The sequence below is a fragment of the Typopeltis vanoorti genome, chromosome 8, assembly GCF_054136105.1.
Source record: "Typopeltis vanoorti isolate ZY-2024b chromosome 8, IOZ_Tvanoo_1.0, whole genome shotgun sequence".
Classification (NCBI taxonomy): Eukaryota; Metazoa; Arthropoda; class Arachnida; order Uropygi; family Thelyphonidae; genus Typopeltis; species Typopeltis vanoorti.
In genome coordinates, this window is record NC_143556.1 from 42,835,713 (window position 1) to 42,860,310 (window position 24,598).

At 37.4% G+C, this 24,598-nt stretch overlaps 1 protein-coding gene across 3 annotated transcripts in view; it reads right to left on the reverse strand.

Moving 5' to 3' along the window:
* LOC150103955 (spectrin alpha chain-like) overlaps positions 1–24,598 on the reverse strand; it is an 850,682-nt gene that overhangs the window by 119,375 nt on the left and 706,709 nt on the right. For all 3 annotated transcript variants that reach the window (XM_090397194.1, XM_090397195.1, XM_090397193.1), the window contains one exon: positions 4,069–4,248. In XM_090397194.1, coding sequence (XP_090253320.1) covers positions 4,069–4,248 — 180 coding nt within the window. The remainder of the gene's footprint in view (positions 1–4,068; positions 4,249–24,598) is intronic.

A 24,598-nucleotide genomic window follows, 5' to 3' on the forward strand; every position in this document is an offset into this window, starting at 1 on the left:
TAATTCTCAGTTTTTTGTAATTTCAATTTTTATTATTGTGTTCTATCTTTAGTAGATACCTGATGAAGGCTGTAAAAGGCTGAAAGGCTGAAATTAGTTGTATCATTTTCATTAAAACTTAATATTTTATCTTGGTTTAAAGTCATTAAATATCTATTTAAAAAAAAAAAAAAAAAATATATATATATATATATATATATATATATATATATTCATTTTTAATATTAACTGACTTAAAACCCGAGAATTATAACAAAATAAGATTTATTTGAAAACGCAACATGTTTCGTCGAGATTGACTTCATCAGGCATTAAGAACATAGAAAGATATTAAAAGACACTGAAGATAACATTGAGACACTCTAAAGCTATACAATTATAAAGTTATAATATTCGACTGTGAATTACAGTTATTATGAACTTGAGCTATAGTCTGTGTTAAAGTTCTATTGTTGTACACTTGTACGTGTGTGGAACCACGCGATCTCCAGTATCTGATAGTAGAGCTGAAAGAGTCAGGCAAATTATAGCTGAGATTATTGTTCATATGAAGCGGGTCCAAGGTGATTTCTTTTGACTCCACAATGCGGCGTTCCACCTCATCATGGAAAATGTGTAGGTTTGAAGTTGACGCCCAATTTATCTCATGTTGGAGGCTTTCGTTGTTCATGTTTATTGAAAACAGGACATGGCCCGACATAGCAGTTGCTCTGGTTCTCTTATAAGCAATGTCTCTCTGGTGCTCCTCGAGACGCAGTAGGATAGATTTCTCCGTTTGCCCATAGTAAGGCTTTCTGCACTCACATGTGACCTTGTATACACCTGGGAATTGTAGAAGGTTGTTAGATTGTTTATAGTTGTTGAAACGTGATCTTATTTTTGGCAGAGTCGAGAAGCACGTTTGTAAGTTAAACTTCTTTAGGATTCTACTCAGCTTTTTGGATAGTGTACTGATATATGGCAAGACGATATGACCTTTGGAGTCATCCTGTGTCTCTACGTTGCTATGTTGACGGTGGGATAATTGGTTGTTAATACTTTTTAAAGAGTAGCCATTGTTTTTAAAGGTCCATTTAAGATGTTGTAGTTCTTTTTTTAGTTCTTCTTCATCTGACAGTACAGATCTTGCACGATTCGCAAGAGTTGATATAATACCCAACTTTTGCGCTGGATGGTGATGTGAGGACGCATGCAAATATCTGTCCGTGTGTGTTGGCTTTCTAAATATAGAGACTTTTATTGATTCAGGCGTCTTGGTCAGTTTAACATCTAGGAAACAGATGGAACTATTCTCTTCAATCTCCATGGTCAATTTTATATCCTGATGGAGGTTGTTTAAGTGGTTGAGAAACCTGTGAAGATTCTCAATATCATGCTTCCATATGAGGAAAATATCGTCCACATATCTAAGCCAAATTCTTGGTTTTAAACTAAAAGAGGAGATTGCCTTTTGTTCAAAATCCTCGAAAAAAATGTTGGCTAATACAGGAGAGAGGGGGCTTCCCATAGCTAATCCTTTGACCTGTTTATATAGTTTACCTTCGAATTCAAAATAGCCAGAGTTTACACAGTGAGATAGCAGAGAGAACATTTTATTTGAAATCTTGTTGTTTAAAATATGGAGAACGTCCTGTGTCGGAATGTTGGTAAAGAGTGCTACCATGTCAAAGCTCACCATGATGTCAGAAGATTTTAGTTTTAAGTCCTTTATTTTAGAGACAAAATCTGTTGAGTTTTTAATATAAGAAGATTTTCCCGCATAAGCTTTTAACGATGACGCCAGATATTTGGATAACCTGTATGTGGGTGAGTCAATGCTGTCTACTATAGGTCTCAGTGGATAGTTTTCTTTGTGTACCTTAGGGAGACCATATAACCTTTAACAAGATTTCAAATAAAATGTTCTCTCTGCTATCTCACTGTGTAAACTCTGGCTATTTTGAATTCGAAGGTAAACTATATAAACAGGTCAAAGGATTAGCTATGGGAAGCCCCCTCTCTCCTGTATTAGCCAACATTTTTTTCGAGGATTTTGAACAAAAGGCAATCTCCTCTTTTAGTTTAAAACCAAGAATTTGGCTTAGATATGTGGACGATATTTTCCTCATATGGAAGCATGGTATTGAGAATCTTCACTGGTTTCTCAACCACTTAAACAACCTCCATCAGGATATAAAATTGACCATGGAGATTGAAGAAAATAGTTCCATCTGTTTCCCAGATGTTAAACTGACCAAGATGCCTGAATCAATAAAAGTCTCTATATTTAGAAAGCCAACACACACGGACAGATATTTGCATGCGTCCTCACATCACCATCCAGCGCAAAAGTTGGGTATTATATCAACTCTTGCGAATCGTGCAAGATCTGTACTGTCAGATGAAGAAGAACTAAAAAAAGAACTACAACATCTTAAATGGACCTTTAAAAACAATGGCTACTCTTTAAAAAGTATTAACAACCAATTATCCCACCATCAACGTAGCAAAGTAGAGACACAGGATGACTCCAAAGGTCATATCGTCTTGCCATATATCAGTACACTATCCAAAAAGCTGAGTAGAATCCTAAAGAAGTTTAACATACATACGTGCTTCTCGACTCTGCCAAAAATAAGATCACGTTTCAACAACTATAAACAATCTCACAACCTTCTACAATTCCCAGGTGTATACAAGGTCACATGTGAGTGCAGAAAGCCTTACTATGGGCAAACGAAGAAATCTATCCTACTGCGTCTCGAGGAGACCAGAGAAACATTGCTTATAAGAGAACCAGAGCAACTGCTCTGTCGGGCCATGTCCTGTTTTCAATAAACATGAACAACGAAAGCCGCCAACATGAGATAAATTGGACATCAACTTCAAACCTACACATTTGCCATGATGAGGTGGAACGCCGCATTGTGGAGTCAAAAGAAATCACCTTGGACCCGCTTCATATGAACAATAATCTCAGCTATAATTTGCCTGACTCTTTCAGCTCTACTATCAGATACTGGAGATCGCGTGGTTCCACACACGTACAATTGTACAACAATAGAACTTTAACACGGACTATAGTTCAAGTTCATAATAACTGTGATTCACAGTTGAATATTATAACTTTATAATTGTATAGCTTTAAAGTGTCTCAATGTTATTTTCAGTGTCTTTTAATATCTTTCTATGTTCTTAACGCCTGATGAAGTCAATCTCGAAGAAACATGTTGCGTTTTCAAATAAATCTCATTTTGTTATAATTCTCGGGTTTTAAGTCAGTTAATATTAAAAATGAACATATTCCAACCCCGAGTTAATAGTAGTAGTCATATATATATATATATATATATATATATATATATATGTGTGTTGTTCTCACTCAGAAAAGGTTATTTGCAAATCTATAGTACATATATTTAGTACTGTGGGTGGGCTAAGAATTTTATATACTTTTTGTATTTTTAATCTATTTATCACATAGTCTGAAAACACTGCTCTAGAGAGGAACCATGGAACTTTTTCAAGCCACTTCAGGCCTCCAGTTTAACTAGTATAAATTAATAAAAATAGTTAAGCGTATGCTGTGCTTACTGTAGCATGTTCTAAGATTTTTGCAAATTGTTGCTTATTAAATTTATAATAATAAATTTTTATTAATATAAAATGATAATTAATATTGCTTTTAATATAAAGATTACTATACAGAATAGGCCGATGCTTTACATGTACTTGAATGGGAAAATGCTATTATTTATGTGAATTATGATAAGCAAGGATCTCAGGAATGAATATGTCACATAACCAGGCTACTCACCATACTTAATTTAACATTTTTAAGTTTATTTGCATCCTCAATTCAGGTTCCAATTATTATTGAAGTAGATCAACATTCCAATAATACTGTGAACATTAAAAGGAATTTACAGTATAGATAAATGATAAAATAGTAGGTAGCTGCAAAGAGTTGTAAATCATTTAATATTAGACAGTGTCTACTATGCATCACTTATAACTCTGAAAAATGACATATGATGAGAATGATTAAAAAAAAACATATACACAAGCAAATAACTCTTAAAAACATACCTGAATAATTTTTTGCAAATTACGCCATGTGTCTTCTAATGCCTCCATAGTAAACCAAGTGTAAGGATTGGCTCCAACATTAAAACTTTTAATTTGTTGATCAAGAGCTGCTAAAGCCTCAAAATCTGCTTGAGCTGAACTCAATGATTCTTGAAACTGTGCATGTGCCTCCCTTAAAGCCTGTTATAAATAAGATATATGATGATACAATAAGAACTGAAGCATGAATAATTATGATTATTAATACTACTACTATTACTACTATTATTACTACTACTACTATTACTACTATTATTACTACTACTACTATTAGGAAATCTCTCTATTGTTTTCATCTCACAGTAGTAGGTCTGTCTTAGAATATGCACAGTTTGTTATTTTTCTTTTCAGATTCATTCCCTCAGGAGAGACTGAAACTGCTACAGGACTACAGGACATATCTCTGGGTGGTGGGGACATGTAATAATGAGTCAATGAGAAGATTGTACAGAAGGAATAGTGTGCAATTTAAAGATGTATGGAGTGAATTTGATGGTTGAAAGGACTTATATATGCCTGAAAGACTACATTTAAATGGTCTTGGAATTAGATGTTTGGAGAAAGTATTATTTAGTGAGCATTTGGAAGTACAAAACAAGGGAAACTACAGATATTAGGGGGATGAAATCAAGCAACCCCCCCACCTAATATCTGCAGTGTCTAGCCACTGCTTGGATAAATGAGCATGTGTACAGAAATGATTATTATTATTATTATTATTATTACGGAGTCATACTGACTCCCTGGAGTCAGTCGACTCATCGTGGGAGACCCAAACTATCAAAACAATATCTATCATATCTCTTCTTGAATTCATTTACAGACAAAGAACTCACAACTGAGTCAGCCAATGCATTCCACTCGTTCACTACCCACCAGACAAAAAAACCTCGTTCTCACACCCTTGTTAACCACACTTTTCCTTAATTTCCAGGGTTGACTTCTTGTTCTTCCATCACTATCACACAGCTGAAACATTTCCTCTGCATCAATCTTATAAAAACCTTTTAGTAATTTTAATGTTTCTATCATATCCTACTCTTCTCAGCCTATCAACCAATCTCTGCAATCCACAAGCACTCAATCTATCAATGTAAGGAGCATTTTTTACATCACTCACAACTTAGTCATTCTCCTCTGAACCCTCTCCACAACCTCATCATCTCCAAGGAATCCAGGTGACCAGACTTGAGCACAGTAACCCAAATGTGAAAGTATCAATGCTTTATAAAGAGGAATAATAACCTCTTTATCTCTGGATGTTAGTGTGTTCCTCAATAACCAAGTAATCCTATGTGCAATCTTGGACACCTTAGCAATGTGTCCTCTGAACTTCATCTCCCTATCCACCAACATCCCTAAGTCCCTAGCTTCATTAATCTCTTGGAGTACTGTTCCATCAATGTAGTACACAGCTGGTAATCTTTTAATCCCAAAATGCATAACTTTACACTTTTCCACATTGAACTGACATCCATTACCTTTTGCCCATTTTAGCAGCTTATTTAAATCATCCTGCAAACTCTCAACATCAGCTTGATTTTTTGTTCCACTACCCAACTTTGCATCATCGGCAAATAACTGAATATCTCACCTCATGCCATTTCCTATATCATTTATGTACAAATTAAACAACAATGGCCCAAGCACAGAGCCCTGAAGCACACCACTGGTCATCTGCCTCATCCTGGATTCTGCTCCTCCATACACCACCTTCTGGTATCTCTCGCTGAGCCATTCTCCCATCCATATCACCAGTTTAGTATCCATCCCCATCTCCTCCAATTTGTGCAACAGAATTCCATGGGATATTCTGTCAGAAGTCTTAGCAAAATCCAAAAGTACCACTGTGTAGCCATTTCCTTTGTCCAACTCAGATGTATTATAAAAAGTTAATAAATTGCTAAGGCAGGATCGACCTTCAACAAAACCATGTAGGCCCCTATAGAGTATCATATCCTGATCCACCCATTCTTGAATTTTGTCTTTAACCAACTTTTCCAATACTTTTACCACCACTCCCAAGATGGTGATTGGTCTATAATTAACTACTGCAGTTTTAGAGCCACCTTTATGCAAAGGAACTACTTTGCCTTCCTTCCACTCCCTAGGGACCATACCAGAGTTCAAACTTAAGTTAAATAACTAAGTAAGAGGTACTGACAATTCCTTTGCACATTCATGCAACACCTGAGCTGATATTCAATCTAAACTTACACCAGTGTTTGCATTTAAATATTGCAATATACTAAGTACCTCTGATTTCTCAACTTCACTTCTCACATTAGTTATTGCTACAGGTACAGAAATATCCTCACTTGGGTGATAGACTTTTGAAAATTGATCGCTCAGTAACTCTACTATTACATCTGAATTTGTAACCTCAATACCATCAGCACTCACTAAAGTTATCCTTCCGAAGTCATTCTTCCTTTTACTTGTCACATAGCAGAAGAACTCTTTAGGATTACCTTGATCTCCTTGGCTAAGGTTTTCTCATAATCTGATTTAGCTTTTCTTACTATGCTGGTAACCTTCCTAGCTTGAGCCTTGTACCGCTCATGGGTGTACTGATTGCCTTTCTCCTTATAAATTCTCCATAACATTTTCTTTTTTTGCAGATTAAGCTTGATACTACTGCTCATCCATCTAACGCCTACCACGTTTGTCTTTCTGACCATGGGGACACCATCTGATATTGCCTTCCTCAGATACCCGCTGATTTTATCCCATGCACTTCTAACATCTTTCCCATGCAATATGTTCTGCCATGGGACAGCTGCAAGCTCACTCCGAAGCTTGTTATAATTGCCTAAGAGAGACATCCACAAATTTTGCAACCTCCCAAGTCAATACCACATGATAGCTCTCACCAATTGGAGGTAACGAGGACACCTTACTCATGCATATATCCTCTGAACCGATGACCAACTCCAACACTCTCACACCATGAGTCCCTTCAGTTATGTGCTGTTTCAAGTAATTATCTCGTATAAGATGTATGAATTCCATTTCCTTTTTGCCACGTGATATTTCCTTCTTCCAATTGATATCACCATAATTAAAATCCCCCATAATAATCACTAACCCTGCACTCGTTGCACTAATTTGCTGATGATGCATGAATTCAATATCACACCTTGTACCTCCTGGCCTACAGCAGCAACCAACTCTATATTTGGTTGCGTTGATCACTATTTCACACCAGACCGCCTCAAATGAACTATCATTCACATGTCTATCATCTTGATATACTACTTTCTTTGGCTGCAACTCATCAGCTATCATCAACAGTACTCCTCCAGCCGTTCTATCTTCTGTATCTGTATCCTTCCTGAAAATACTGTACCCATCACATTCAATTCCAGTGACCACATCTTCTGCTGACAGGCAAGTTTCACTAATGCATACAACTTTTGGTGAGATTGCACTGACTAATGCCAAAAATTCTTCCCTCTTATTTTGAATGCTTCTTGCATTAGTATACAAAAATTGCAGATTCCCTTTAGTTTTTCTACCAGCTTTAGAACTGACTGATATACATGTCGCTAATTTCAATAGTCCTATGCCGATTTTTATCCACTCTATTCTGCAATTTATTCTGTCAATAAGGATCAACAAATATACAATCACTGCTTAAGTTTCTCCCTCTTACACTCAACCTTTTCAATTTTAGTCTCCCTGCTCAATTTATGCAATGCTGAATGCGATTTCACAGGAATTTAATTTGAATAAGTTGGTAATGACATTACACAAGAGTAATTGTGGGTACAAGATGTTGAAATGTATGTACAAGAATATCAAAAATATTAGAAATACAGTAGAGGAGTTTGGGGCATTGGTCAGCTTGATTTGCCCAAAAATTATAGGCATCAATGAGACCTGGTTGAGAGAAAATTATATAGTTAGGGGGAAAGAATATGAAGAGTATTGTGTTTTCAGGGTGGGTTCGTTGGTTTATAGTTTATTGGCACAAAAACAACAAAGGTCGTGCTGTGCCACAGCAAAGGTTACAGCTATACATAACCAGTCAAAGAAAAAATGTAAACAATATGCATGTACAAAAACCAAATCAATAATACACAAGTTCCAACCTCTATTGACTATAATCATAAAATCTAAGAAGCTCTTGCAGAAATAGGACATTCAGTAGATTGTCAACACTGTTTCCCATTGTAAATACAGGCAAACACAAGTTATAAATTATTTATAACTTGTTTTTAATATACAATTTATAGAAAATTATATATTAAAAACTGGTCTGTTGTATCTGTGTCCTAAACTCGTCAGTTCATTAACTTCACACATGGAAGACAAGAAATTCAGAAAACAAAAACAGCAACTCACGACAAATGACAATGTTCAGTTGGATTGGTTGACACAACAACCAATTATAGCCACTGTTTTTTTTTTTTTTTTTTTTTTTTGGGGGGGGGGGGGGGAGGTATTGTCTCAGCACACACAATATCTTGCCTTCTGGGTGGTTTAAAACCACTGGAACGCTAAGAATTTGACCTGCTGTGCCATCTGTACATCAAGGTGTTGGTATTTTTGAATGCACACCTGGACTACACCCTCTGTCCAAAAAGAAACCGAACTTTTGATAGAAAATAAAACACAGGCCAATTATAATTACTCAAATCATTTATTTCAATCAATATACTCTCCCTCCGCTTCAATACAGTGTTTGGCATGGTCAATTAATTCGTTAAATGAGATTTTTATATCGGATTTTGGGATACTGTTGAGGGTCGTGGTTACTGCTGCTTGAACATTTTTAATGGTGTCTTATTGTGTTCCTTTCATCAGCAAATGAAGTTGGAGGAAGAGAAAGAAGTCACAGGGTGCTAAATCAGGTGAATATGATGAGTGATCCAACACACATCGTAGTTTGATTTTTGCTCAAAAACTGTCTCACAGTGTTCGAATGATGAAATGGTGCATTATCATGCAAAAGTGACCAGCTGCCTGCATCATGATATTCATGCCGTACGGTATGCGGCGAATTCTTGCTATCAATTACTTCAAAACTCCGAGATAAAACTCACCATTGACCATTTGGCCAAGTGGAACGAATTCTTTGTGGATAATGCCCTTGGAATTGTAGAAACAAATCAGCATTGTCTTTACTTTTGACTTCTCCAAGTGACTTTTTTTTTTTTGGATGTCCCTCTTCTGGTGGTCTCCACTCAGCAGCACTCTGGCACTTTGTTTCAGGCTCATACTCAAAGCACCACGTTTCATTACCAGTAACGATCGTTTCAAGGTTTTATGAGGTCCTTGCAGTGTTCAATTCGATACATTTTTTGCTTGTCTGTCAACTTTTGGGGAACAAATCGCGAATTCAATTTACAAAGGCCCAAACTCTTGGTCAAATTGCTGTGCACATTGATTTTGGAATCCCCCAATTCATCTTCAATCAGTCTCATGGATGATTTCGGGGTTTTCTTTGATGAAATCATGCACTTTTTTGGATGTTAACTTTGCTCAGTCCAGTGTTTGGACGGCCCGGCTTTTCGTCGTCTTCGAGCATCTCACGACCACTTTGAAATCACTTAAACTACTTATAAATTTGAGTACAGGATAAGCATTCATCACAGTATGCTTTTTGAAGCATTTGATGCGTTTCGGTAAAACTTTTACCAAGTTTAACACAAAAGTCAATTGCAGCTCTCTGTTTGAAACTCATTTTCCGACCATTCGTCAAAACACACTGTCACTCTTGGCATTATAACTCGGCTTCTAATGAAACAAATATCATAAACAGTTGACAAAACACTAATGAAGATTGCCACTTTTGACAACAAAAAGGATACAACAGGTGGCACCACTAGTTTCTTCTATTTTCGAAACGTTTGGTTTCCTTTTGGACAGAGGGTGTATTAATGCAAATGTGATGCAATGTTTATCCATTGAAAAGTGTCCTCTTAGTGAAGCATTAATACATTGTGTTTAATTTTAGGAATAATGTGAAGTCAGGAAACCATTAGGTTTCCTGGCTTTGCATGATTATAATATAATATCGGTGATATTGCTATTCCTTGCTGTGTACTACACCTAGTACACCAGAAATATATGCTCCTAATTGAGACATATAAGTTAGTGAAGGATTTTTACAAGATTAATGTGGAAAAGATTTTTCATAGAGTAGAGGGAGGCAAGGGTATAACTAGAGGCCATGCCTGGAAGCTGTATAACAAAGGTATAAAAGCAAGGGAGTGAGAAGCAGATTCTTTGCATCGAGAGTGACTGGTGAATGGAATTCATTGTCTGAAAGTGTGCTGAGTTATTAGGAAACCATGAACAGGCTTAAGGCACAGTTTGATTATTTTTCTCATTAGAGTATAGACCTGCTGCAACGAGTCCTTTGACTCCATGGAGGTCAGATACTAGTATTACTGCTACTCTATTCACGATGCTTTATAACTTACATTTTCTCAATCTGTCCTTGTACTCCACATTCCAAAGACTACTGATCACCTTTGTGAATCTTCTTTGGACCCTTTCCAAAATATCCTTGTCACCATGAAAACCCAGTGACCAAATCTGTGCACAATAGTCCTGAAGATACTTTCAGGTGCAAACTTTGTTTGCTCACACTTGGATAAAGGATTAAACTAAATTTATTATTAAAATCCATATGAGGCCTGATCAAAGCCTTATATATTGCTCTCCAAAAGTTTGCATCATCTGCAAACATATCACTAGTTTTTTTGTTTTTTTTTTAAAATGACGAAACATGTGGTGTGATCATAATTAAAAGAAACACACGTATTAACCACAGTGAAAATTATTTAATTGTAAATATTTCATCCTAAGTATCTTAGGACATCATCAGTACAGTAGTTTAAAACAACAATAGGAATAACATACAGTTAGGGTGCATGATTACAATAGAATCTCATTAAACATGCGTAATGTGTCACAGAAGTAAAAAAAAAAAAAATTATTTAATACAATTTTGTATGACAATTTCCCATACTTTAGGAATAGTAAGAACGTCGTTGCGGTTTAAGTTTGGTCTGTGTAGTAGGGCTTCAGAACTTTCTTTGTATAAATGTTCATGTTTATATAAAGATCTATGCAAAAGTTTAGACTTTTCCTAATGGATCCTATGGTTTGGATTTTCAATTCCGTGTTGAGAGAGGCCAGATTTCTGTGGTTTAAAACGACGAATTTGGTTTTGATGTTCTGAGATGCGTTTCTGAACAGACTTACCTGTCTGTCCAAAGTAAGACAATTTGCATGAGCACGGAATCTCATAAATGCCAGGCAACATCAAAGGTGAGAGTTTGTCCTTAGGAGAAGGTAACAAGTTGTAAATTTGGTTGATAGGTTTGTAAGTAGTGGCAAAATTGTATTTCTTCATAATTTACAGCTTGTTACCTTCTCCTATGGACAAACTCTAACCTTTGATGGTTGGAAACATCGATGGGATGCTGCATACTCTATGGGAGGAGTTATACTGGAGGAAGTAGGGGAGACAAGAAATCTGGGGTTGATGATTGATAGAAACCTGAAGTTTAGGGGACATATTGCAAAGGTGGTGAAGGTAACACAGAGGATTGCTGCAATTATGAGAAGGACACTGACCTGCAGAGATAAGAGGGTTATCATTCCATTGTATAAGTCTCTGATCAGACCACACTTGGACTATTGTTCTCAGATTTGGTCCCCAGGATTTGAAAGGGATAAATTAACTGTGGAAAGGATACAAAGACAGATGACAAAGATGGTTTCAGGACTGTACAAGGATAGTTATGAGGATCGGCTGAGGGAATGTGGACTGCAGAGTTTGGTGTATAGAAGAAGGAGAGGTGATATGATTGAGACTTTTAAACTGTTGAGAGGTGGTTACAGGGTTGACACTGGGGAGTTCTTTCGCTTGGTTGAACAGCAGGAAGGAGTGATGACAAGAGGCCATCCCTGAAAGTTACGAAAGAAAACTGTGAGCAAGTGGGTGAGGAGTGGTTTCTTTGTGTGGAGGGTGGTTGAACCGTGGAATGCATTGCCTGATGGAGTAGTGAGAGTGAGAATGGTCAATGAGTTTAAGGAGTGGTATGATAGACTTTGTGTTTCTTAGGGGGGATCTCCACCTCGATGAGTCTTGACAGACTTTATGTTCTTAGGAAGGACCTCCCACGATGAGTCTTTTGTCTCCATGGAGGCCTGAATAATAATAATAATAATAATAATAATAATAATAAACTGACAGCCATTTTCATATGCTCATATTTCCAGTCTATTCAAATCATTTTGTAATTGCTGAATATCAGCAGCATCCCTGATTGTCCTGCCTATCTTCGCATCATCAACAAACAATTGCACATCTGATGATATACCCTGCTTGATGTCATTAATGTATAGCTTGAACAATAATAACCAAAGAACTGAACCTTGAGGGACACCACTGGTCACCTTAAATCTGGCAGATTCACACCCACATACCAATTTTTGATATCTGTCTGTCAGCCATCCCCTGATCCAAGTCAAGCATTTATATTCCAATCCCACATTCTCCAATTATGCAAAGCCTTTCATGTGGTATCCTATCAAATGCCTTAGAAAAATCCAACAATATCATAGTGTATCCATTCCCTTTATCCAATCTGGCCATAAGATTGTTATAAAATATGAGCAAATTGCTGACTTTCCTTCAGTATACCCATGCTGTTCCTTGCAGAGTATATAGCATGTTTGTCTACCCATTTCTGTATGTGAGTTCTTATCAACTTCTCTAAAATCTTCACTACCACACCAGAGATACTAGTAGGTCAGTAGTTAGACACATCAGTTTTTTGCACCACTCTTGTGCAATGGAACTATCATACATTCCTTCCATTCCTGTGGTATCATTCCTGAGCTGAGAAATGTGTGAAAAAACGTGTGAAAGGCCTAGCCAATTCAGCTGAACATTCCTTTAGCAAAGGGGCTGATATTCCATCTGTCCCTATTGACAAATTCTTATCCAGATTATCCAACAGCTCTCCAACCTCATTTTCATGAACTTCTAACTCTTCATCCAACATAGCAATAGCACTGTGCACCATGCTACATACACCTGGTTGATATATTTTAGCAAAGTGAGCACTCATTAACTGAACAATCTCCTTAGCTTCTGCCATTCACGTACCATCTGAATTCTATAAAGTTATCCTTCCACATTCATTGTTTCTTTTGCTTGTGGCATAAGGATAAAATTCTTTTGGCTTGCCTTTAGCTTGCATGGCCAATTTCTTTTCATACTCTGTTTTAGCTTTCCTCACAATACTTGCTACTTTTCTGGCCTGAGCTTAAAAATTTCATAACTTCTCTCATTCTTATTCTCACAATATTCTTTCCACATCATCTTCTTCTTGTGGATCTCTTGCTTAATAAGGGTGCACATCCATTACACTCCCAACCTATTTATTCTTCAAACAATAGGGATACATTGAGATACCCCCCTCATTCAAGCACTTTTTCAAAGATTCCCATGCATTGCTGACATTTTTTCCATTCAGTAACTGATATCATGGGACCAAAGATAGTATTCTCCTAAGTGGATCATAATTTCCAGCTTTGTAGTTCAGCATGTAGTCTGTTTTAATTGGAGCTTCAATGCAAGTATATACTTCCCAAGAAAGAACAGCATGATCAATGTCACCAATTGGTGGTAAAATAGCCATATTCTTGACAGAAATCCCTTCTGATGCTATGAAAAAATCCTACACTCTTTGACTTCGAGTTCCTCTTTCACATGCTGCTTGAGAAAGTTGTCTCGCAACAATTCAATAAATTTCTCTTCTTTCTTATCATGAGATTTCTCGTCTATCCAATCAATGTTTGGAAAATCAAGATCACCCATAATGATCATTCGCTTGGTACCCAAAAGGCTAAATTATGAATGCATTTCTTCGTCCCCTATAACTGAGCCACCAGGTCTGTAGCAACACCCCACCATGTATTTCATTCTGTTAATCTCCACTTCACACCACCCAAACTAACTGCTACATGAGACATTGTAATTATTTTTACCCTAACTGGACTTAAGTCATCTGATATCATTGGTAGCACCCCTCCTCCTCCTCTCCTATCTCCTCTGTCATTACTAAAAATAGTATATCCATTACACTCGACTCGACTTACCACATCTAATTCTGATAGCCAGGTTTCACTAATGCCAACAACCTTAAGCCACATCATATTCAATAAAGCAACAAACCCCTTTGTTTCTAATGCTCCTGGCATATGTGTATAGACATAATAAATTACAACCTAGCCTATTCTTATAATTAGATATGGTCGTATATCTATACGGTCTTGTTTTTCTTGATGATCTAGTTTCCCTGACCCTCTGCATTGGGTCTCATACCAAGAATTAATTTCTCGAGGTGTCTTATGCCAAATAAATTCAAGTTCAGGTCATTATTCTTATACAAATCTTTTCTGTCATCAAACACACACCACAGATCTAAAAACTTGCATCCATATCTTCTACATAGTCTGTGTGAAATCATTTGCTATTTTCACTCTCCTTCTTAACTCAGTACTATCATATCTAGGTAGTAATCCTACAATTTTTACTCTTTCACATTTCTTTCTTGTTTCTTCCAACAGACTTTTCATATCTTCTCTCATACTATGTTTGTCACCACTTAAATTATTAGTAACTACCAGAACTACCATTTCTTTTTTGGTTTTCAATTACGTTTGTTATGTTTTTAATTTTCGCTCCTGGGAAACTAGAAGTTGTGACTCCCTTAGCAAGTGCAAATTTTAAAATTGAGTCACCGTGACATATTACTTCTTTTTTCTTAGATATTAACTGACTTACCTTGTTATTATTAATAATTTGATTACCATGTTCAGTATTTTTCTGCCTGTTCTTGTTCTGATCCTTTTTCTTATCCTGTTGAAGTTTAGTCAAACGTTTTTCCACCTTTTCCAATTCCCTGGTCGATTTCCTAATAATTTCTTTTAACTGAGCTATTTCTAATGTCAACGATACGTTGACAGATAAATTTTAATAGCTTGTCATGTGGTATTATTCATTAGCTTGTAATGTGGCAGTCTATCAAAAGCTTTTGCAAAATCCGTGTACAACCCCTGCATATGTATCCCCTCCATCCAAGGTATTTGTCACCTTGTTATAGAACATAAGTTAGTAAAACACAATCTCCATTTAACAAACCCATGCAGAATACTGCTGTTATCAACCAATTTCTGTATCCTACTTCTCACCAAATCTCCAGTACTTTCACCACAATTCCAGATATACAGATTGGCCTATACTTTTAAGCTACAGCCTTATCACCACCTTTATGCAGCGAAACAATTTTATCCTCCTTCCACTCTCTTGGAGCCTGTGCTGTTTCCAGACTCTTATCAAATAGACATGCCAATACCACTACCAATTACCTGGAATATTCCCTTAAGATGCATGGTGATATGTCAACAAATCCTATCACCTTATTGACATCAAGGTTATTTATTTCCTCAAACATCTCATGCACACTCACAATTAAGCCATCCTCTCCTATGTCCTCTACACTTATGTTTCTCATGATTTCATCCTGATCAGGATGAAACACCCTTATAAATTGATCACTGAATACCTCATCATTGTTTTCTGTAGCAGATACCATTCTTCCATTTTCATCCATTAACATCTTCTTACCATGATCATTCTTCCTTCTAATTGCCACATATCTAAAAAAACTCTCTAGGGTTTTTCTTTCCCTGATTTACCAATTTCTGCTCATACTGCACTTTTGTTTTCCTAACTAACTGAGTGACACTTCTGGTTTTGTTCTTTATACTCATCATGTAATTGATTACTTCCATTATTCATCTTGTATGGCCTCCAAAGTATCTTCTTCCAGATTTCATGCTTTAGCCCCTCATTAATTAATTTTACACCTACCTTATTCAACCTTTTGGCTTTCGGAATACATTCACACATTAATGCTGTTATGTATTTTTTTGTCAGTTCCCAACTGCTCAACTCCTCATTCCATGCTATAGCTCCAAGATGTCTCCTGTCATAATCACTAGCCTTATTATTAAACATATATCCCTTCCTCACAAAAGTCTGCATAAGGCTAGCCACAACCCAGGTAAAAACTTTATGATCATTCATTACATCCTCTGATGAAATGGTCAGATCTAAAACTCTCAATCCTTGCATGTTCTCCTTTATGTGCTGCCTGAGCTAGTTAACCCTCAAGATTTCAAGAAATTCATTTTCCTTACTCCCTAATGCTATCTCTTCATTCCAATCTATACTGCCATAATTAAAATTTCCCATAATAATCACCTTTGCTTTGTTCACTGATCCAAGTTGTTTATACATTTCTTCATCAGTACCCTCCACATTCCCTAGCCTATAGCAACATTCAGCTAAATATGTCTTCCTGTCAACTCCACATTACATCACACTGCCTCATAACCACTGCCACTATTTCCATCTTTCATGTATACCTTATGTGAATATAATTCACTTGCCATCATCAGAAGTACTCCTACCTGCCTTTTTTGTTCTTTCTATCCTCGCAAAAAAATACTGTATCCTTTCATTTCTATTCCTGGCTATTCATTCAACCATGTTTCACTTATTCCAATGATTTTGGAATGAATAAACTCAGTCAGTGAAATTATTTCTTTTCTCTCTTTTCTGATACTTCTGGCATTTGTAAACAAACACAGTAATTTATGTTAGAAACTGATAATTCTTGACCACAAAGATTAATGAAAATTAACTATCATTTAGATATTGATCAAGTGTAGGTGAATAACTAATTTAATTACCAACTAGTTTCGCCGGCTTGTGCTGTTGGCTTCTTCAGGGTACATTCAGGAAAGCAAAGAAACGAAAATTACAAGCTATACATTAACTGAGAATTCCATTTCAATAACAAAATAGTAGAGAGCGTGAAACAATACGCATGTTGGGATACATGATTTACTTGTTGAGATGCATTTTGTAGTTTGCATTGAAGTTCATTTCTTGCGTGTTTATTGTTCTGATTAAAGTCTTCCATATATCTGGTAGGATTAAACCCTGGTTCCTGTTGAGGTTATTTGTGGAACGAGCGACTGTAGCAGCTTCTTTGAATATTCTGGAACGGTAGTTTTCTTCTATATATGGCATAAGACTTTTATTCCATTCAATAATGTGGTTGGTTGTAGGGGAAGAAAGGCCAGAAATATCTTGCCTGTTGTTTCTAACATAGCTGATGTGTTCCTTTTGTCTCACTTCGAAGCTTCTAGACGTCTGACCAATATAACTTGACGACAGGAACAAGGGATGTTATAAACTCCTGCATGTTTGTAGAAAGGATTGAAATCTTTTAGTGATCTTAGAAATTTCTGGATAGTTTCAACTGGCTTGAAGGTCACTCTAATATTGTGTGGTTTTAGGAGGCAAGCTAGTTTTTTGGAGATGGTACCAATGTATGGAATAGTAATAGTAGTTATATATTGGGTGTCATCACATTGTCTTTGTGGTATATCAGAGAAGAGAATCTTGTTAACAAGTCCTCTCGGGTAGCCATTTAGGAGTAGATCGTTTAATATTTTATTTAATTCTTGTAGATCATTATGGTCCATTGTGAAGTGTATAGCTCTTTTCTTTAGCATATGAATAATGCTGAGTTTTTGGGAGATGTGATGTGATGAGCTAAAGTTTAGATAACATCCAGTATTTGTTGGTTTTTTATAAACCGATAAGTTGATGCTGTAATTTTCTTTTTTCTTTATTATGATGTCTAGGAATGAGAGTTGTTTGTCCTTTTCAAGATCTAGTGTGAATTTGATAGTATGGTGGAACATACTGATTTTGTTTAGGAAATCTAATAGCTTGTTATTGTCATCAGTCCCTCGTAAATTTATATTCTAAGTTACTATTATTTATCACTTTAGGTTATCAGCTATTCCGTTGCAGACAAATTTATAACTGTTTAAAACGACTGCGCCAGCCGGCAATTGAATTCTGATACGCAATTAGACAACAATAAAATAACAAAGGGATCACATGATTTGCAGTCGTGGCTCGTCTTTTTCTTTCTTATGAAAATGGATTCCCCTTTTACTTATACAGGTCCAAAGATTTAATAAGTGGTAACTCAAATCTCAGAAAACAACAGACTCATGAACTTTAGGTTGAAGAAATACATTTATTTTAAACACTTGCATATATACACTTTAAGTAGTAACTTCAACACTAAAGAGTCTGAACCCCCCCCATTTAGTTTAAAGTTTCCCTCCAGAGGGCGCTAGTGAGCCAAGCGCTGCAGACGCAATTTGAAGAGCTCCTGATTCAGATATGTTTTACTAGGAATAATTAAGTATATATGCGTAACTGTTTGAGTAAGAGCGGCTGTAAACGTTGTACGCTACCGGTATTATTAGTGTGGGCGATTTTTCTTGCCTAAACTAATCAGGAAATTGTTATTATTAGACCTAGTAACCTGCAGAGAGAAAAAAAAAAATGGCAGCGGCATTGTCATTCCATGATTTTAATTTAGATTTCAGTTGTTTCGTTAAGTGTGAGGTCTGTTATAGTATTCCTTCGATTACATAAATGATTTGAGGATGTTTAGTGCGGATGGAAGAAGGGTGTGTGTGTGAAGTGTGACCTCAACGAGGAACTGATGAATGCAAATATGAAATTGATGACAGAAAGTGTTAGTACCGATTGTCTTGCAAGTGCACGTTTGAAAGAGAGGAGAAAAAATGTTAAAAAATCAGGAAAAAAGAAAAAGAGCGATTTGAAAACCGTAACGGATGTTAAAAGGGACGAAAGTGAGGCGGAAAGAAATGAAATTGAGAAAACAAATGAGGTGAAGAGCAAGGATTATGAATGATATTCTGGCTGAAATGTGTGAGGAGATGGGAGTACAGTTTGTTAATGTATGGAATGAGTTTGAGGGACGAAGTGAGCTGTATGGGAGTGATGGACTGCATTTGAGTGGTTACGGTGTGAGTCGCTTGGAGAGACTGCTGCTGAAAGGTAGAGAAGTGAATAGAGAGAATGAATCAGATCGAGAGGGGAGTGATGTGGAAGAGCAGGAGAGTAAGACAGGAGAGATTGAAGAAGTGGAAATGAATGGGGAAGTGAGTGGTATGAGTATAGAAAATGAGAGAATGGGTGTGCAAGAGGAGCAGGGAAACGGGGAGGCTCAGGGTGGACAGGGGTACACAGCATGAGAAAGGTGGATCCGCCAAGAGGAGGTGAGAGCATGTGTAGGCAGGAAAGAAATGGGATGACCAGGGATCATGAGGAAACAGATGGAATTGCAAAGAGTTCTGAAATGAAGAAACAGAAAGGGAAATGGCCCCAGTCCAGCATGGAGAGATCACATCAAGTGGGTGGTATCAGTGGAATTAGCTGTAGATCCGGAAATGAGCTGTTGTGTTTGTATACCAATGCTAGAAGTATAAGAAACAAGGCAGATGAATTGGTTGCACTAATTGCGTCTGTGCACCCAAAGATTGTCGGAATAAGTGAGACATGGTTAGATGAGGATGACATCCTTACAGGAATAGAGAGGGAAAGGTATGATGTGTTTCGTGAGGATAGAAGGGGTAAAAAGGGAGGGGGAGTGCTATTGATGATAGAGAAAGAGTTATGTCCATACAAGGTAGAGATGCAAGAGAGAAATAGGGCCAGTGGTTCTGAGGCAGTATGGTGTGAGATAGAGGTGAATAGAATCAAATACTTGGTGGGATGTTGTTATAGACCTGGTAATATGGATGGTGGTGATAGTGAAATGTATAGTCAAATAAGCCAAGCAAATAAGAAAAGGGTGATCATTATGGGTGATTTTAATTATGGCAATATAGACTGGAATGAAGAGATAGCAACAGGAAGTAAAGAAATTGAGTTTCTTGAGTTTTTGAGGGATAACTACCTCACACAGTATGTAACAGCGGGCAAACGAGGATTAAGGGTCTTGGATTTGGTTATCTCATCAGAGGATGTAATTATAAATGAGGTGTCAAATCATCTGCCAATTGGTGAAAGTGACCATGAGGTGATTACCTGGGTGGTTGCCAGCAGTGCAAGGATCCCTGTGAAAAAAGGGTATATGTGGAACTACAAAGGGGGGGGGGTGATTATGAAGAGCTCAGGAGACAGCTTGCAGGTGAAGCATGGAATGAGGAGTAGCTGGAAAAGAGATCAATGGAGCTTGGGGGATTTTCAAAAATTATTTAGTAGATGCAATGTCTAAATGTGTCCGCGCGGTTAGCCTAGTGGCTTTGCGCTTCGCAACCATATGCCTGGGGAAGGAGTGTCCTAGGTTCGATTCCCATCTGAGACGTGAGGAGCTGAAGGATCTTCCTCAGCCATAGCCAAGTTAGCCGGTCTTGGGCGCGGGCAGTAGGGTTTTTTCCGCCAGTTTATCTGGTGTTTTTCATCCCGCAAGCAGGCAAACCGGCCCCGTGAACACACAGGGATACAGCCAAGAATACCTTGAGGCATAGGCGTGACCATTCTATCCTCGTATTTCGGTTACGAAATCCAAGCATGCTTGGAAGGTTGTGGGCCTTAAAGGCCTGCTAAAGCCATTGGGATAGGAATGTCTAAATGTATACCACGGGTGAGAAGGTTAAATAAGGTAGGCGTGAGATGAATGAATATCCTCACGAAACATATCATACCCTTCTATCTCTATTCTGTCAGGATGTTGTCCTCATCTAACCATGTCTCACTTATTCCGACAATCTTCGGGTGAACAGATGCAATTAGTGCAACCATTTCATCCGCCTTGTGTCTTATACTTCTAGCATTGGTATACAAACACAACAGCTCATTTCTGGATCTACAGCTAGTTCCACTGGTGCCACTCACTCGATGTGATCTCTCCATGCTGGACTGGGACCATTTCCCTTTCTGCCTCTTCATTTTAGAACCCTTTTGGATTCCAACTGTTTCTTCTTGATCACTGGTAATCCCATTCCTTTCCTGCCTACACATGCTCTCACCTCCTCTTGGCGGATCTACCTTTCTCATGCTGTGTACCCCTGTCCACCCTTAGCCTCCCCGTTTCCCTGCTCCTCTTGCACACACATTCTCTCATTTTCTATACTCATACCACTCACTTCCCCATTCATTTCCACTTCTTCAATCTCTCCTGTCTTACTCTCCTGCTCTTCCACATCACTCCCCTCTCGATCTGATTCATTGTCTCTATTCACTTCTCTACCTTCCAGCTGCAGTCTCTCCAAGCGACTCACACCCTAACCACTCAAATGCAGTCCATCTCTCCCATACAGCTCACTTCGTCCCTCAAACTCATTCCACACATTAACAAACTGTACTCCCATCTCCTCACACATTTCAGCCAGAATATCATTCATAATCCTTGCTCTCCGCATCATTTCACCACAATCATACCTAGGCAACACACTGACTATCCTCCCTGTTACACTATCCTCTTTTATCTTTCCAAGCAGCCTCCTGACATTCATTTTGACATGCTCTTTGTTCTCTCTCTCAAATCATTTGTACCAATTAATACAAATAACTCTTTTGCTCGCTCCCGCCTCATATCCAATGCCTCAATCACTCTACTCATTTTACCGCCTGGAAAACATACCTTGTGCATTTTATCCTCTAGCACAACTTTAATAATGGAGTCACCATACAACGCCACTTGCTCATCTTTCGTTAACTCTTTAATGCCATCATGATTTATTTTAATAGTTTTGACCTGAATTCTCTTAATTTCATTCCGCATCCATTTCATTTATTGCCTCATCTAATCCGATTCACTTTCCGAATCTCGCGACACATTCTCTCTATTATTAAATCTTTCTAACTTTCTAACTGTCGACCCCATCTTCTCACTTTCCCTCTCATTCATCCTTCTTTGTTTCCGTAATTTCGGTCCAACATACTTCCAACTTTCACCATCATTCTTCTCACTTTTACTCTCATTCATCTTTCTCTGTTTCAGTACTTTCAGTCCAACATGCGTCCAACTTTCGCCATCATTCATTCTTTTTTCGCTATCATTTATTCTTTCGATTTTTTTCACTTGCAATTTCTGCGTCATGCCATTTCTACTTTCATTTGTTCTCTCAATTTCGTTTCTTTATGCCACTCTCGCCTCCCTTTCATCCCTTTTAACATCCGTTATGGTTTTCAAATCGCTCTTTTTCTTTTTTCCTTTTTTTTAAACATTTTTTCGCCACTCTTTCTCACCGTCCTTCTCTTTCAAACGTGCACTCACGACACAATCATTACTAACACTTTCTGTCATCAATTTCATATTTGCATTCATCAGTTCCTCATTCATGTCATATTTCGCACACATCCTTCTTCCATCCGTGCTAAACATCCACAAATCATTTATGTAATCGAAGGAATACATATAACAGACCTCACACTTAATGAAACGACTGAAATCTAAATTAGAATCATGGAATTACAATGCCACCGCCATTTTTTTTTTTTCCCTGCAGGTTACTAGGTCTAATAATAACGATTTCGTAATTAAGTTTAGGCAAGAAAAATCCCCCACACTAATAATACCGGTAGCGCACAACGTTTACAACTGCTGTTACTCAAACAATTACGCATATATAATTAATTATTCCTAGAATAATTTATCTGAATCAGGAGCTCTTCTTAGGTACGTCGACAGTGCTTGGCTCACTAGCGCCCTCCTAAATGTTTTTTAATTTTTCCTTCCAGCAACACTTTCTCCAGCACACTCATTCCAAAGCCATTCAAATACACCCTATCATGCCTGTAGAATTTCATTCTTCCCTCAAACACATGCCATACATCCACAAACTGTACTCCTTTCTAGCATACCATTCATGATTTTGACTTTCCATCGCAACTTATGATTGTCATACCTCAACAACATATACTGACAACCTACTTTCCCACTACACTGTTATATTTCATTCTTCTCAATAATCTCCTGATATTGACCCTTGCATACTCCATATGTCAACTTAGATCATTTGTCCCCACAATCACCACTAATATGCTGATTTGCTAATATGACTGTGATAAAAAATAAAAAAATAAAAAAAATAAAGGGAACAAACTATGCAGATGGTTATACTATGTTATATACTAGAGTTGACCAACATATCACAGCTTCCATGTCACTTAGTTCGCCATGTTCCCTACTGTGATTCAAACAAGCCTTCTGATCTATCAGCATATTGTGCTTCCAGTTTAAGAACTAAATAAAATAAGCCGGGGTGCTTAAGGGTCAAAGCTGTATAACTGAGAGGAGACCTCCACATAGCCTTTAAAGGAATGCGGAGAACCGACCAGGGCTTCTGACCTAATGTCCAATCCTCACCTTCTCGTGGTGCACCCTGTTGGGTATCTACTTTGATACTGAACGAACGAGGATGGGCTGGCAATTTGGGATTTAGCCGACCAAATTGTATTCTTATTGGTTAAACCAAAATAAAAAATGATGGTACAACATGACAAAATTTCATGCCAGCTGGGGCGTCGCCCGGATAAACAAGGCCCCCGTTGTTTTCGCCAGGGAACCAGGGCGAACAGCGAAAAGTCAGCTACTGGAACAAATCTGAAAACAAACCCCAACTCAACATCACCAGAGTTAAAGATCGGTACTATCAACGTAAGAAGACTGAATGGCAAAGAAATGGAGCTAGCTGAGGAATTAGATAAGTACCAGATCGACATAATAGGGGTGACTGAAACAAAAATGACCAAAACTGGTGAGATCTTTCTGAGCAATAAATACAAAATGTTATATTCAGGCAATAACAATCAAGGAAAAGAAGGAGTAGCCATAGTATTCAACACAAAATACGAGGCTAATCTTCTTGAATGGCAGTCAGTCTCAAGTAGAGTAATGTGGGCAAATATGAGAATGGGGAACTGGACAATGAGACTTATTTGTGCCTATGGTCCCACAGAAGGTTCTACTAAGGTAGAAGTGGAGGAATTTTTTGAGGCTTTAGAAAAAGCAACTGACACAATGAAAAAGGAAAAGTTGGTCCTTGTTGGGGATCTAAATAGTAGAGTAGGAAATGATTGTGAGACATACAAAAATATTTTGGGAAAATTTGGAGAAAAGAGCAAAGCTAATAATAATGGCAAATATCTGTTGGATTTCTGCTCAGGACATGGACTGGTTATTACTAACACCATGTTCCAACATAAAAATGTGCACAAATTCACATGGAGAGAAGAGGCTAGGAATAAGAAAAGTCTCATTGACTATGTTATTGTTGATAGTGATGTTTTCTCCCTGGTGCAGGACACCAGAGTGTACAGAGGATTTGAAATTGGAAGTGATCACTATTTAGTCTTGAGCAGGATAAAATTGAATTTCATATTGAAAAGAATAACATGTAAGAAAGTTTTAAAGCGAATAAAAGTTGAGCAGCTCTCAGATGTAAACTGTAGACTAAAATACAGAAATATTATTGAAAAGAAAATGAAAGAGTTTGAGAACAGGAATCAAACCTTGGAGATTCAGTGGCAAACTCTGAAGGAAACATT